Genomic DNA, 14264 nt, shown 5'->3' on the forward strand with positions numbered 1-14264 from the left:
TGTTTTCCTACAGAAAGTGTACATTGTTTCCAGCAATGTGTTTTATATTACCTGGAAGAACAGAAATGCTCTAATGGGAGGAAACAATTTTATTCATATTGCCAGTGCAACAGAAAGCAGAACTTCAAAATGACACCATGACTTTTCAGGCAAAGTCATCCCATATATTTTGGAGCTTGGGGACCTCATTCTGCACTCCCTTACAGTCTTCTGTGCAACTAAACTAGTATAAACCCCACAAATTATGGGCCAAAGATACAGGCTTTCTTTCTTTTTGCTTGCAACAGAAAAAGCAAGCTGCATGTCCTTAATTGATATGTACCTCAGCAGCACATACGGAAAGTAATCTGTCTTTTCTTGTAGTGAGTTGATCATTTTTTCTTTAGGGCACACATTGGGTATGTCTTTCTTGGCACAAACTCAGTCTTGATCCCAAGGAGTGTCCAATGAGGCTTTCACCAGATATTGAACTGTAAAGAATTTAATGTAGAGTTCAAGAACTAGCCTGGAGTAAGCTTTGCGGTAAATGTCTGCTGGAAAATTAAGATCTAGAAAAATCTCTGTCATCTTTCTAATGCATCTCATTTCACTTTATGTTGCTCTAAGAGGTCAGTGACAATAAACCTCACCTTGATAGTGAAGTCTGCAGTGAGAGGCCCAGATATTCTCAATATCTCCTTGTCAGGAAACTTCTGGAAGTCAATGCTAGAATTGTCCACAAGGAAAGAACCTGTGGAGCTGAGACTGTTTTCACTCTTCACACCTTGGAGAGTCTTGGTTTCCAAATCTGACAAATACAAACACATTAACAGGAAACTAGAGAATTATAATTTGAAGTGAGTGAGAGCAGAAAAAGAAAAACAGCATGAAGCAGTGGTGGTGCAAATTTCCCTCCTAAATTAGTGACAACTCACCTTTTGTGTTCTTTTCCACAGTTTATTCACATTCCCATACATCCCTTTTCTTTTTTGTCCTCCTTCTGCTTTTTGGTTTTGTTCAATCCTTAGATTTCTAACTCTGCATTTACCTCCTCACCCATAGGTCATGTTTTTACTTTCTTCCAGACATATTAATCCATTCTTAGTTAGGCATATTAGCTGTTGTTTAACTCACTCTCAGTAAGTCATGCTCCTACGCAGAGCATGACTCAGACTTTTCCCCATGTGTGCTGGCTTTGTTAACTTGTTGTTCCCTGTTTCAGTTCAAAGGTGGGTCACTAACCACATGTTGCTGTGGTAGACAATTAACGGAAAGCAAGACATCCAGGAAAGAGAGATCAGTATGATAGCAATCCTGCCTCCTCTCCAGAAGAGGTCTGATCCATCCCAGTGGAGTAGGAAGGGAAGGCGAGCGCTGAACCCTCTGAGCTCTCCTTCTGGCTATCTCTGTATTCACAGCTCCCAAAAAGTAGGCATTAATTCAGATACAGTTTTGTAGGAATTAATTCTGATTCTTAAATCATAATAAAGATATTAAATAGTTTATTAAATGGAAATCAACAATCAGACAATAGTTCTGTTCCATCATCTAGCTAGGCCCCCCAAAAACTCCAGATTATGCTTCACAGCATAGAATCATAGAATCATAGAATCGTTAAGGTTGGAAAAGACCCTTAAGATCATCGAGTCCAACCGCTAACCTATCACTGCCAAGTCCATGACTAAACCATATCCTCAAGCACCACATCTACCCTTCTTTTAAATACCTCCAGGGATGGAGACTCAACCACCTGTCTGGGCAGCCTGTTCCAATGCCTGACAACCCTTTTGGTGAAGAAGTTTTTCCTAATATCCAACCTAAACTTCCCCTGGTGCAGCTTGTGGCCATTTCCTCTCATCCTATCGCTTGTTACTAGGGCGAAGAGACCGACCCCCACCTCACTACGACCTCCTTTCAGGTAGTTGTAGAGAGCAATAAGGTCTCCCGTCAGCCTTCTCTTCTCCAGACTAAACAACCCCAGCTCCCTCAACCTCTCCTCATAAAGCTTGATCTCCAGACCCTTCACCGACTTTGTTGCCCTTCTCTGGACGCACTCCAGCACCTCGATGTGCTTCTTGTAGTGAGGGGACCAAACCTGCACACAGTACTCGAGGTGCGGCCTCACCAGTGTCGAGTACAGGGGCACTATCACCTCCCTGCTCCTGCTGGCCACCCTATTTCTGATACAAGCCAGGATGCCATTAGCCTTCTTGGCTGCCTGAGCACACTGCTGGCTCATGTTCAGGCGGCTGTCAACCAATATCCCCAGATCCTTTTCTGCATGTTCAGCAGTAAGTTGTTTCTAGTAGTTATTTCAAAGTGACAACACATTTAACCATGAAGGATTGCAAAACACTAATCATTTCACATGTAGTCATGAAATTATGCACAAAATCTCCCACACAGAGAGGCAGATAAGGCAAAATCTGAATTAGATGGAGATATATTCTTAATCTCTGATGGAATACTATTTTAAGAGACAGTAAATGGAGAAGTGTTTTTATTAGCATGTAGTAAGTTATTAATTAAGGGGAAAAAGATAATTGCAGTAATTAGACTGCTTTTCAGGTTGAGTCATGGGAATTAATTCATGAAGGCAGTTGCTGAAGCAGTACACTTAGAATTTGCTCTGTATTAATGAATTCCTTCGGGTTTCAGTGAGACTAGTCTCTTCCTTTGTGATGCATTCAGCCATATATTTGTTTCTGGGCAAGGCTGACTGCATCAAGGATAAAGATGGTTTTAAGACTTGTGTATATATAATTGGCGTCCTGTTGACTTGTCCCACAACCAAAGTTCACAAGGCAAAATACTCCCTCCCCCCCCCAACTTATTTTAGCTCATACACATATAAAATCCTTTGATGGGTGAACAAAAAGATTCATGGAGACATCTGAAACAAGAAAGAGATATGTTTGGCCTTATTAATGTTTACACAGAGCAGTTAATCTAAGTCTCAACCAGTGACTCAGGCAGACCTCGCTGATTCAAATCTTTTTGTCTTGAAATGTGATATGGCCTGAGTGAAGACAGCTCAATCTCTCCTGCTAAAATCTCATTTCTCTCTAAGCTGTTTTATAGCTCAATTTCATGGAAAAAATAATAAAAATATGAAAATTTTCTACCTTGGAAGAGAACATCTATACTGGGAAAGAAGACAGGAGAGAAAAGAAGTCTGAAAATCATTTACTGGGAAAGCTGAAACACCCATAGTGGAGCAGCTCAGGAATACCTGAAGGGCCACTTAAAACTGAAGTGCAGGCAGCATTTGAACTTTTAAGAAAAACATAATATATAACTTTCTTAGTTTATAACCTGTAATTTGCTGGTCTTTATTCACAGCTTTAAATCTAAAGAACCACCAAAAGGTTATGGCATGTTCTCTGCTTTCTCAACACAAGCAGTGAGCTACAGAACAGGATTGATAAACCACCCCTTATTTCACCACTCAGTATCAGTTCTTTGGGTGAAAGAATTCTTGAGAGAGTGGGAATGATTTGGTGTTTCACCTCCTTGCTGACATTAATGTCTGTATTTACACTGACAAGCACAGAGTACTCTAACCGGTCCATGCTGCAGGGAATTCCTATTGTGTTTTGGAAAAGAAGGGGAGCCCTACTTATCTTACAATAATTTGTGCAGTACGTATTGTGTTTTTTTCTGACACTAAATCCCATTTACCAACACTCTAGTGTTCATTTGCTGCTAACGAAAAGAGGAGCACCTTGTGAGTAGCTACTACATTGGAAGGTAAGAGAGAGCTGTACAAGGAGTTTCTATTAATGAAAGAAATTGATTTGCCTTCAGCTCTCCCAGCATATTCTTAAATCCTGAGACTCTTCTTCCAGAGAAGAGGGTCACACAGCTGCTGGGATACACTAGATGAGGCAGGGAAGTGTTACAGCCACCAAGTGATGGGCTAGTGGCACTCAGTGGGCTTAACTCCTTGAAGCAATATCACTGCTATGGAGCATGGTTTGTCTTGTGCATGTTGTTCCTGATCTTTAGATTGTGATTGTGTGTGTGTGCATCTATGGGAGTGAGAGAGTTTACCATAACAGAAATATGTTAATGTCATGAGCAGCCTGATGGCTAAGCTCAGCTGTAGGGAAGCTTAAACTTTACTGTCCTCAATATTTCTTCACTTAGTGGGATATATTTTATTAATTTTAAACAAAAACAGTTGGCACCAAGTAAGCCAACCAAAGGATAAACAAACAGAGATGACTGAAAAATTATGGAGGGGCAAAGGATTCTGCAGTGTTGGCCAAGCTCTGCTCTGAAAAGAACATGTACCACTGGGTCCGAGGAGAGCTTCTATGGGCAGGAGTCACCCCTGTGTCAAAATCAGTGATCTGAGAGAGCGAAACCAGACACTGCAGTGTAAACAGAGCACTGCAGGTTAGCAAGGTTTTCTTAAACAAATGTACACTAACTTTTGCTACTTACATAAATGATCGGGTCCTTTCAGCACAAGGCGAACTTGTCTGCTTCCGTAAGGAATAGCAACAACCGTATCATCCACTGCAGGAGGCAAAAATGCGTGGAGTAAATAACCAAAGAAATTCCCATCTGTTTTCAAATAAGCAGTGAAATAGGTGTTTACAAGTCAGTCAAGAGTTAAGCTTTTGGAAAAATTAAACAACCCTATGAATTATGAGAGAACATTAAAGATCTGAAAAAAGAACTTGTTAAATGTGGTAAGAACCATCTACTTAGAAGAACTCAAACCTGTTGATTTTCTTTATTCTCAACTCCTTCACAACCGTTTCTACATTTCAGGAGTAATTAATAGCTTTCTGTTTCACCACAACTCCGCTTCCAACATCTTCCAAGTCTTTTGAATTGGTGTTTGTGGTGGAGAAGCACAAGACTATTCTGATGTTTAACCAGAAGAACCCATTCCTTCACTTGACTATTTCCCAGCTGAACCCTGCAGCTTCTCCATGACCCTGCCCATGCTATGTGATGATCTCCCACTGCCCTCAGACATACCTTCCATTTCGCACCTTTTATTTTAATGACTGGAAGTGCTATAATTCTGCTTCCCTTTCCACACAGCTAATGGGAAGGCCCTGGAAAAGCAGAAGCTCAGTAAACTGTTATGGGAACAGGTCTTAAAGCAAGGTCTTGCACCTATGAAGCCCTTGGGAGCTTTGCCAACTGGATTTAAACTGAGGTGTGACTTAGCATGGAGGTCACATGCTGCTGTGAATATTAATTAGGTCAGCATTTCTAAAGAGTCAGAAACCTCAGTAATGTCCTGAAGGGAGATAGGAAGGAAAGGTGTGGAAAGATGCTACAAAATGCTCCCAAGTCTATGCCTGGGTCATGGAGAGGGTGCCCAAAGAATGATGACGACCTGGATTAACCAGCATTCACATTTCCCTGTCCTTTCTCCCTCCTTCTCTTTTAACTACAAGTTGGGAAAGGAAAAGTATGCATGCCTAACAGAATTTTTTTTTTTGGTAGGGGTATGTTGTAGACATGAGAGGAATGAAGTCCCTTTCACTGTCTGTTCATTGGAACTGCTCGTGTCTGTATCATGTAATGCCTGCTACCAAGAACTATAGCTCTGCTCTCAAAGTAATGTGTTGCTTTGTCAGGTAAGGAAACACAGCCAAAAAAGCACGTTATCTTCTATCCAAACATATGAGCTGGGGCCTTAAGTTTCTGACCAGACCAAACTGAGAAAACTGTTTCAACCTAGCTAAAGCATGGTTCTCAGTTATAAGCAAAATAGTTATTAATGCTGTCACTTTATGTTAAAAATTGCAGAGAGGGCATAGAAAGAGGAAAAACTACAAGAAACAGGGACTTCTTTTAAACAGCACATTCATTCATCCAAACATATAATACCTCAAAAATGTGAACTAGAACCCTTTTAAATTTTAAATGCAGTCATACATCATAGGAATTTCTGACACTTTTATATTGAATACCTTTATGGGATGAAATATCTGTACTTTTGTGGCCTCTTAATATCCCAGAAGTGAGGGAGCAAATGTAGGCAGTCTGGTAAATCTCTGAGAGTCACAAGAGCTGTGTGGAGATAAATTGTCCATATTGGAGAATTGTTTCCAATTTCACGTTCATGTGCCCAGGTACCTCTGACCATTGTCTCTATTTTCAAAATCTGATTGGATACATTTCCTCAACCTATCCAGAAATTTCAGTGTCCCCTAAGACTCTGTAACACTGGAGTTAAGCTCTGTTCAACACACACTCTGCTCATACACATCTGTGATATAACGTTAATTAGCAAAGATAGACATCTTTCATTTCTATGTAGAATTCAAATTTTCTATTTGAAAAGACAAATATTCAAGACTTACAATATTCATTAAATACTGATATTCTAATGCTGTTTTTATTGATACCATTCTGGCACTCCTATTCAAGATACCCAGTAGAATACATACGTTTTATCCATTTTGGGGAAAAAAAAATATCCATGAGTAAGACATATCATTTTGCTGTAATCTTATCACATTTATTGGAATCCATCTGGGAAAACAATAACTTCAATTTTTAAAAAGAATTAATGGCCCCTTTACAAGTCTTATTTAAAGTCAGTCCCATGTCATTATTAAATTTGACTGTCTCTCAGTTACAAGCTCTGTGCTGGAGAGTTAACAACTCACTGATATGTCACAGAAAGGTTGGACAGTTTAAAGATAATTCAAACTCATATATTCTTAGCATGTCTCTTCTGCCCCATGGTATTGCTAGAACCATGTTTCACCTGACCTTGTCATTGCTTTCCATTTGAAATCTTAGCACACTTTATGTGAAATGCAGAGCTCGGTGGGATTTATGCTATCACAGTGTTTCCTGCTTTCACAAAGCAGTAGGGACTGAAGGATTGTCTCCTGAGGTTAACAGTGGTAAGGAGCCATTTCCTGTGAAGAGACTTGTGAAAGTAAGCATGGTACTATTTAGTCACAGCTCCCTCCAACAATAGAGAGGGAGATTGTGGAGCACCTATGTGGAGCACTCCGAAGAAAAGGCGCGAAGTGTGTTAACGGGTGGTGAGGTTCCTCCAGAGAAGATGCACAGGGTGGTAGGGGAGACTCACAGATAACTGAGGACAGTAGCCCAGGGCTGTGAATAAAGTGCAAGGATTTAAGGAGAGGTTATATGTCAGGTACATACATCAAATTCCCATGAGAGATCATTTTCTTCTCATTTTGGATTTTTATTTTGCATTTTGTCCTATTGGTCTAACTGTCTATTCTCATGATGAAAAAATGAGTTGTTTCTATTTCCCCATTACTACTGATATTTCACAGAAATCTAGAACTGCATCTATTTTTGACAACAATAACAAGACTGATCAGATAAATATCTATTCTGCCTCAGCATAGCAACTTCTACAGTTCTCTTTTAAAAGTAATCTACTTCACTAGTAGATGTAAATTCTTTTTTAGAGAAATACTAACTTTGTACAAGGTGATCAGCAGAATTCACCCACCTCTTACAGGATCAACTCTGTAGCTTCTTGGTGAATACAAACCAGCCTGCTTAAGTACAGCGCGTCTCCATAGGAAAAATATACACTCTTTCCAAAAGGAGACAATATACACAAAAAAAAAAAGATTCACTTTCTGCAGACTTAGAAAGATTGAACCACCCAAGCTTAGGACTAAGAGAAAAAGATATTTCTGGAACGAATGAAGTCTTTTGTAGGTTTTTCTTTTTAAAATGGAAACAGGAGCTTAGACACAGGTGCTTCCTTTTTCATAACAATGTAGGACAGAATTCAATGTCATATTGTCTCCTGCCCTGCTATGCTTCTGTTTCTGAGGCCATTGGGAGATGTATACTATCCCTATAAATACTGAGGAAGCTGTTCCCATAGCAAGTGTTAAGTGTTTAAAAGCTCTATGAATTTCTTTCTAGTACTTTCCTTCTCCTATGCCTTTGCATGAAATAAACAGATGGAGAAAGGAACTGGATATGAGCACCAAGAGAAAATGAATTCACTATAATGAGCTCAAGACTGTAGGTGATTGTTTTGAGTTATAAACAACTTCGGAAACTATGGGGACAATGGTGGAATAAAGGTCAGCATCCAATTTCCCTAACACAGTCCTCAGAATTGAATGCTGTGCTCTGTTAGGCAAATAAAAATCCCAAGTGAGCACACAGACACCTCTGCTGTTACCTGGTCACTGCTGCACGTGCCCCTTCTGAGTTTTCTTACATTGCATGGCAGTCTGGCTTACATAGGCTTTTAATGCCTTGTTCATACCATGGACAAAATAGACATAGTTCTTGAGTAACAGGGATTATTTTATAGAGATAACCTCGAATTAAGCTATTGACTAGTCAAAACGTAATTCAGTCATTCCAACAAATAAATCAGGCCCTGATCTCAGATATGCTTATGTAGATACACTTACAGTGACAAACAAGCAAGATGTTGACACAGAAAATCTGCCAAAGTGACAGGTATTTAAACAGCATTGAGGAGCATAAATACAGAAAATTAACAAAGTAGATGTTTAAAGGCTTTTCAACATTTAAAATCTCAACTTTTCACAACATATACATAAACTGTTTGGAAGAAGACCTGGGAAAAAAATTAATATTAATTCACATATGTGAAGGAGATCCATAAGTGTGCCTTTACAAGTGTAAAAAGCCAATTTAAAGGAGCACTTACTTTTGATACATCCAAAATTAATATTATGTTGCATAAAAATATGTATGTCCACAGCAGAGGAGAGAATAATGCCACATGGCTTATACTGAGTGCATACAAAATCTGATTATCTACTTCAGTTCTGTATAACAATTATTTGCATGCAAATTTTCTGAACAACCCATTCTCTATTAGTTTTTTCACATTTGCCTCCCTTTAATACTATGCTCCTGCCATCTGCTCTTCTACCTATGTAACATTCTTTGTAGTTAATAGTGAACTGTTAGGAGCAGAGGCTTTATTAATATTTTAGTACTGTGCATAATATATTAGTGTCTTTGTATGTGGTAGAAAACGGCAAAGCACCTTTTTAACAAAAAGCAACTGAAAAATAATGAATTATTCCTACAGGAAAAGACATTTGCCAAAAAAGTTCACAAATACTATCATGTCTCACGTAGCCTGAGATTTCTGAATCTATTAATGTACATTGCAGAAACAGTGACAATGAGGTGAAAATCCATTCCTTAATCTTTGTGAATTATCTCCTTTGCCCTTTAATGTGCAGTTCTGTCTCAGCAATGGAATTCTTATGAGGATTACTCATTTCCTTCCCTCATAGTCTTCCTTCCTCCCTCCCTCCCTCCCTCCCTCCCTCCCTTCCTTCCTTCCTTCCTTCCTTCCTTCCTTCCTTCCTTCCTTCCTTCCTTCCTTCCTTCCTTCCTTCCTTCCTTCCTTCCTTCCTTCCTTCCTTCCTTCCTTCCTTCCTTCCTTCCTTCTTTCCCTCTCCTTTTCTTTATCCCACTCTCTTCCTCTTAGTTAGCAAACACAGACCCAGAGGAGCACTGTGCTAACTACTGCTCTGTGTGCTGCGCTCCACTTCCAAGCAGTTATCCTCTGAGAAGAGAGAAGGTTTTGTAAAAAGCACCTCTCACTTTTCCTCACAGAAACTGGATGTTATCTATATATGAATCCACAAGTGTACACACACAGTCTTCAGCATATATTATGCTGCTATTTGAATCTTTTAGGTCATGTGCTATTCAGCACTGAAAAAAATGCTCAAGAACAGTAGAGGTGGTCTAAGTAATATCTAATGCCATTGAGTAGGGCTGGGGCAGGTTTGCAGGTTAGCACACATTTCCTTAGGTGTGACAGGACACCTACCTTTTTACCCTTCCTTCAAACTGACCAAACAAGCCCTATCTCTCATCCCCAAACATTTATAGCTCCATCTATGGTGCTGTAACCAGGCTGAAAAGCCTGCCTAGGGTCCAGCATAAACTAACCTTGTCACTGGGGGACACTAATGCTGCTTTACCCAAGCTACTCTGAGTTAAAGTTGGCTCAGAGAGTGTGCAGGAAAGCCCATGTCTGTCCATACCCATCTATGCAGACACCTCCTCTTTTGTCTAGCCAGCTAATGTAGCAAGAGTGGTGTGAGTAGAGCCAGCTTTTCTCATTCTCCTGCTGCTCACAAGCAACTAGCTAGCTGAAATGGGGGGTATGCTGGTAACACACTTCTGTCCACCCACACAGCCAAAGCTGTAGTCTGAGCAAGGCTGATTTAACCCAAGAGGGAAGAAACTGTGGGGACAACCAGACAGACCATGATTGCTTAATTGCCTGAGGAAGTGTGTGGTGAAATCTAGCTTGCAAGAAATGCACATTTCATTAGGAGGGGAAGATGACACTTTACCAGAAGGGATAGCTTACGTTTATTTGTTGAGAGCTGGGACTTATACTGGCCTCGAACCAGCTGGCAGGTCGACCCATTGCCATTGCAGACCCCACAGTTATCTTCCTTGACAGCGCTTCCCAGCTGGTGGTCACAGCCAACAATCTGGCAAGAAAGATGTGCAGTTCAACATGAGTACCTACTGACTGGCTGCTCGATCCACCTCTGCAACTAATTACTGCCAAATTTCTCTCTCAACATCTCTAGAGGGCCATAAAGTACCTTCAAGCCTAGCAATGAAAGAGGCTGAGCAAATCTGGCTAGGAGTTTGAACTGAATTCTGACGTGAGATAGTGAGCAGGTTAGTACTCAATGGCTTTTGCAGTCCAGAGAAACAAGAGTATTGTTGGAGATTGGTTTTTTAGGGCATTGTGAACATTTCATGGTCACAGTCCTATCAGAAATTACACTTCTTATAGTTTCACAAAGAAAAATGCCTGAAATAGATAAGAAGACAGATAGGAAGCAGACAGATAAAGAGCAGCATATATAAATAGTAACATGGCTGAGATCTCAGTGAAATTTTACCTACCATGCAGTCAGGAAAACCATGTGGTTTTAATAATGTTTTACAATAATCCCATTCCACAGTATCGACGTCTGTGTTCAGACATTGTTTAAGATCTGACTGGTCTGATACTGGCTTTATGCTTATGTGTAAATTGTTCAAAATTTTAAAACTTGGATAGCTAAACTATGTTTCTTAGTCCCCAGGAGACTCAAACAGAAATTTATAATTAAATACATTTAAAGTTAAAAAAATTGAATAGAAAGTTATTTAGCACAGTGCCAATGTAGGCCTTCTGTTTGAACTTTGAAATCTGCATCCAAGTTATGAATTTTGCATGTAAATAATTGAAATCCAAGAAATTAAGCAAGTCCATGCAGTCTTATAATTATCTTCATACATACTAGAAAACGAAAGGCCTTCTAGCATTCTGGTGTGCAAAGTAAGCAATGAAAAAATATTTGTGTATGAATTCTGCTTCTAAAGGGTCTGTGCTAAGACTCTTAGCCAAACAGGGAATTTATATAAGCACAGAGAATTTTAAATAAAGTGCTTATTTCAGTTTTAAATTTTCCTGCATCTGTGAGTTTTGGTTAAATCAGAGAGCTGGGTCCTGGAAACTGATAAGAGCAAATAGGGCACTTATCATCCAGGCTCATAAATCTGCATGTGTAACTTGCCCATTTAAACATTCAGACTGGTATTCTTCTTTGTGCAAATCTGTGTGTGCAGAATTACAGGTCTCTTCTAGGCTGAGATGTACTTCTGGGGTTGATACTTTCTTTGCTTGTCTGTGAAAATGCAAGCTTTGATTAATATCCACTGTTTTATCAGTTCAATTCCCATTTCTAACATCATTATTTTACTAGTGGCACAATGGCACTTTCCTTGGTTATGTGTCATATTGATAGTATAATTAATTTAATTTAAATCATTATAGGTTTAGATTCAGGCTTGATGAAAGCTATCATCAAAATTCTTGATTTTACTCACTTCTACTGGGTCAGAACTGGGTCAGTCTCCTACGCTTCTGTATTATATTATGATGTCTCCAGGGAATTAACTGCAGGCTAATGGAGTAACAGTGAAGCATAAATAATACATTTCTCTGAAAACGTAGTCATACCAAGACTGCAAGAGATGTTTTATCACATTAGAAACACCATGACAAATAATGGTTAGATAGCTGAAGCAAAGTTAAGATTATCTTGACTGTGATTACTCCATACAGAGCTTCCAAGTACAGATATATAAATTATATCAACAACATAAGATTTAGGTCTATTTTTTTCTGAATAAGAATATCCCTACAGAGGCAGAATCAACTTTCATATACACAGACTGGTTTGCTTTAACTTTCATGACTGTCTATGTACAGATGTGAAAAAAATCACTTGCATTATCTGAAAACTGTATAACATAATGCCTACAAATCAGATTAATTTCCTTCAAGCACATTACAGGTCACTGGCACCCACAGTGAAAAGGGTCCTGCTGAGGAATGCAGATATCAGAAGAAAGGTCAGAATTCCCTTTCATATCCACTCATAACATATTTTATATTCACTCAACAGTACAGTCTAGAGAGGTATCCAAATCTGTGTGTGTCCATCTATTTTGAAAAGAACATGTGAACTGCCTGGATGTGAAAAGGGCTGGATTTTAAATCCAGGTATGAGGCAACCAATTTCAAAACCAGCCTTTACTACTTGAAAATCTTTTTAACTTTATGAATCATCAGCTCACAAGTTGCCATGGGCTGTACTCTGATTAAAGTTAAATTGACCAGTTTGGAGCTAGGGCACCACTTGTAAAGGAAACCACCAGGAAAATCTCAGGTGTGGAAGGAAGTTATATTGAGGTTCATTGCTCTTTTTGAGCTGGACAGCCATTGCCAGTGCATAGCACAAAAATAATTCTTTTGCTGAAATGTTGTATTTCAAATGGAAGAAGGAACAAAATGGAGACCTCTTGTGATCACCAAAACTTATGTGTTAGGTACGAAATGTGTTTTAATATTTCTGTACTTAGTAGTCTCTCAGATAATTTTATGCTATTACAAATTTTTATGAAATTAAATTAATTTCTCCCCAAGGTTTCTGCAGATCTTTCTTTACTCTGTTAGATTTTGTTAATGGATATCCAGAGCTCTGGGATTATGTATGAAATTTTCATTAAAAACCCTTATGAGTGATTAACTAATTCCTGAAATAAAAAGTATTCCAAAGTTCACTGCTTTTTTTCTTTTTTTTTCCCCTTTACTACCTAGGGAAATCCTTTTTCTGTATTTTGGAGGTAATTACATTCAGTAAAAAGGTTAGTAGTGTTTGCAATGGAGTCACTAGTGCTTTAAAATTAAAAACACTACTGCAGATCTCTTATCCTACTTTTACTAGCTCTTACATGAAAACATCATATAGGCTGGGCTCTTATGAATGCAAAAGATCGGACAAGGAGATATTCAAGTGCTCCTGAAAACATACACAGTTCATGAGAATAATAACTTTTGTCTCTATGAGTAGAAGATACATAGGTTTGGCTGAGTTGAGATGAGACTATGCCATTTCCAAAACATTATTTTCACTCTCTGTCAAGGTTGCAGAGAACTCACTGCAAAAGATTAAGGTATCAGTGAAAATAAGTCACCATCCCCCCAGAAATCTGGGGAGGGCAAGGAGCAGGAAGGCAGAATTATTTATTTCAGCATCCACCTATAACATGAACAAAACACAGAGGGGAGATTTTAGAATGGCGGTTATCAGGGGCACCAAAGTTGCAACATGCTAGGAGACACCCAGCTATCAGGAAAAAGACATTCACTCTCGGTGCAGAGCTAGAAAAGCCTACCAAGACATTGACCTATGAGCATACTCATCAGACTAGGGGTGGTTGAGGACCTGTCATCAAAATAAGCATCATGGAAGATGCTGCTTGATTAGCTTGGTAGGCAAAGGAGTCAATAGGGATATTATACCTCTAATCTACACCTCAGAGTAATGGTTCGGCGGACAGAGCTTGAAACAAAATACTGACATTGAATCAGAGGTCTGGGGAGTATTTCACTCTGAGAAACCTTTGAAATGTCAACTCCTCATCTTGGTTTGAAACTAGAACCAATGTTGAAATTCTGAAGTTTCTGTGGGACGGAAACTTCCTTTGCCAATCCATTCTAGTCCTGATCTTAATATAACCTGGTGGGGTTTAGAGAGATGAAATCTTTTTCAATCCATAAAGGGCTGGAAAGGAAGCCCACACCAGGAAAGAAAATGGATTACTGCTACAAGTTGTGCCTGGATGTATTATGAAGTAAGCAGTTTTCATACTCATTTCTATTGCATGTTAAGCTTCCTCCCCTTAAAACAGGGTAATGAAGCACAGATTTTCCACACTAA

General features: G+C 39.2%; 1 protein-coding gene across 1 annotated transcript in view; it reads right to left on the minus strand.

Annotated features, from left to right (window-relative positions):
* The window catches only part of ADAMTSL1 (ADAMTS like 1), a 208821-nt gene that overhangs the window by 146579 nt on the left and 47978 nt on the right, over positions 1-14264 (minus strand). Inside the window, exons 5-7 of the mRNA XM_075078908.1 lie at positions 10343-10469; positions 4429-4503; positions 630-787 (exon numbers count right to left, since the gene is read on the minus strand). Of these exons, the coding sequence (XP_074935009.1) occupies positions 630-787; positions 4429-4503; positions 10343-10469 (360 nt within the window). The remainder of the gene's footprint in view (positions 1-629; positions 788-4428; positions 4504-10342; positions 10470-14264) is intronic.

This window comes from Phalacrocorax aristotelis, chromosome Z (assembly GCF_949628215.1).
Source record: "Phalacrocorax aristotelis chromosome Z, bGulAri2.1, whole genome shotgun sequence".
Classification (NCBI taxonomy): Eukaryota; Metazoa; Chordata; class Aves; order Suliformes; family Phalacrocoracidae; genus Phalacrocorax; species Phalacrocorax aristotelis.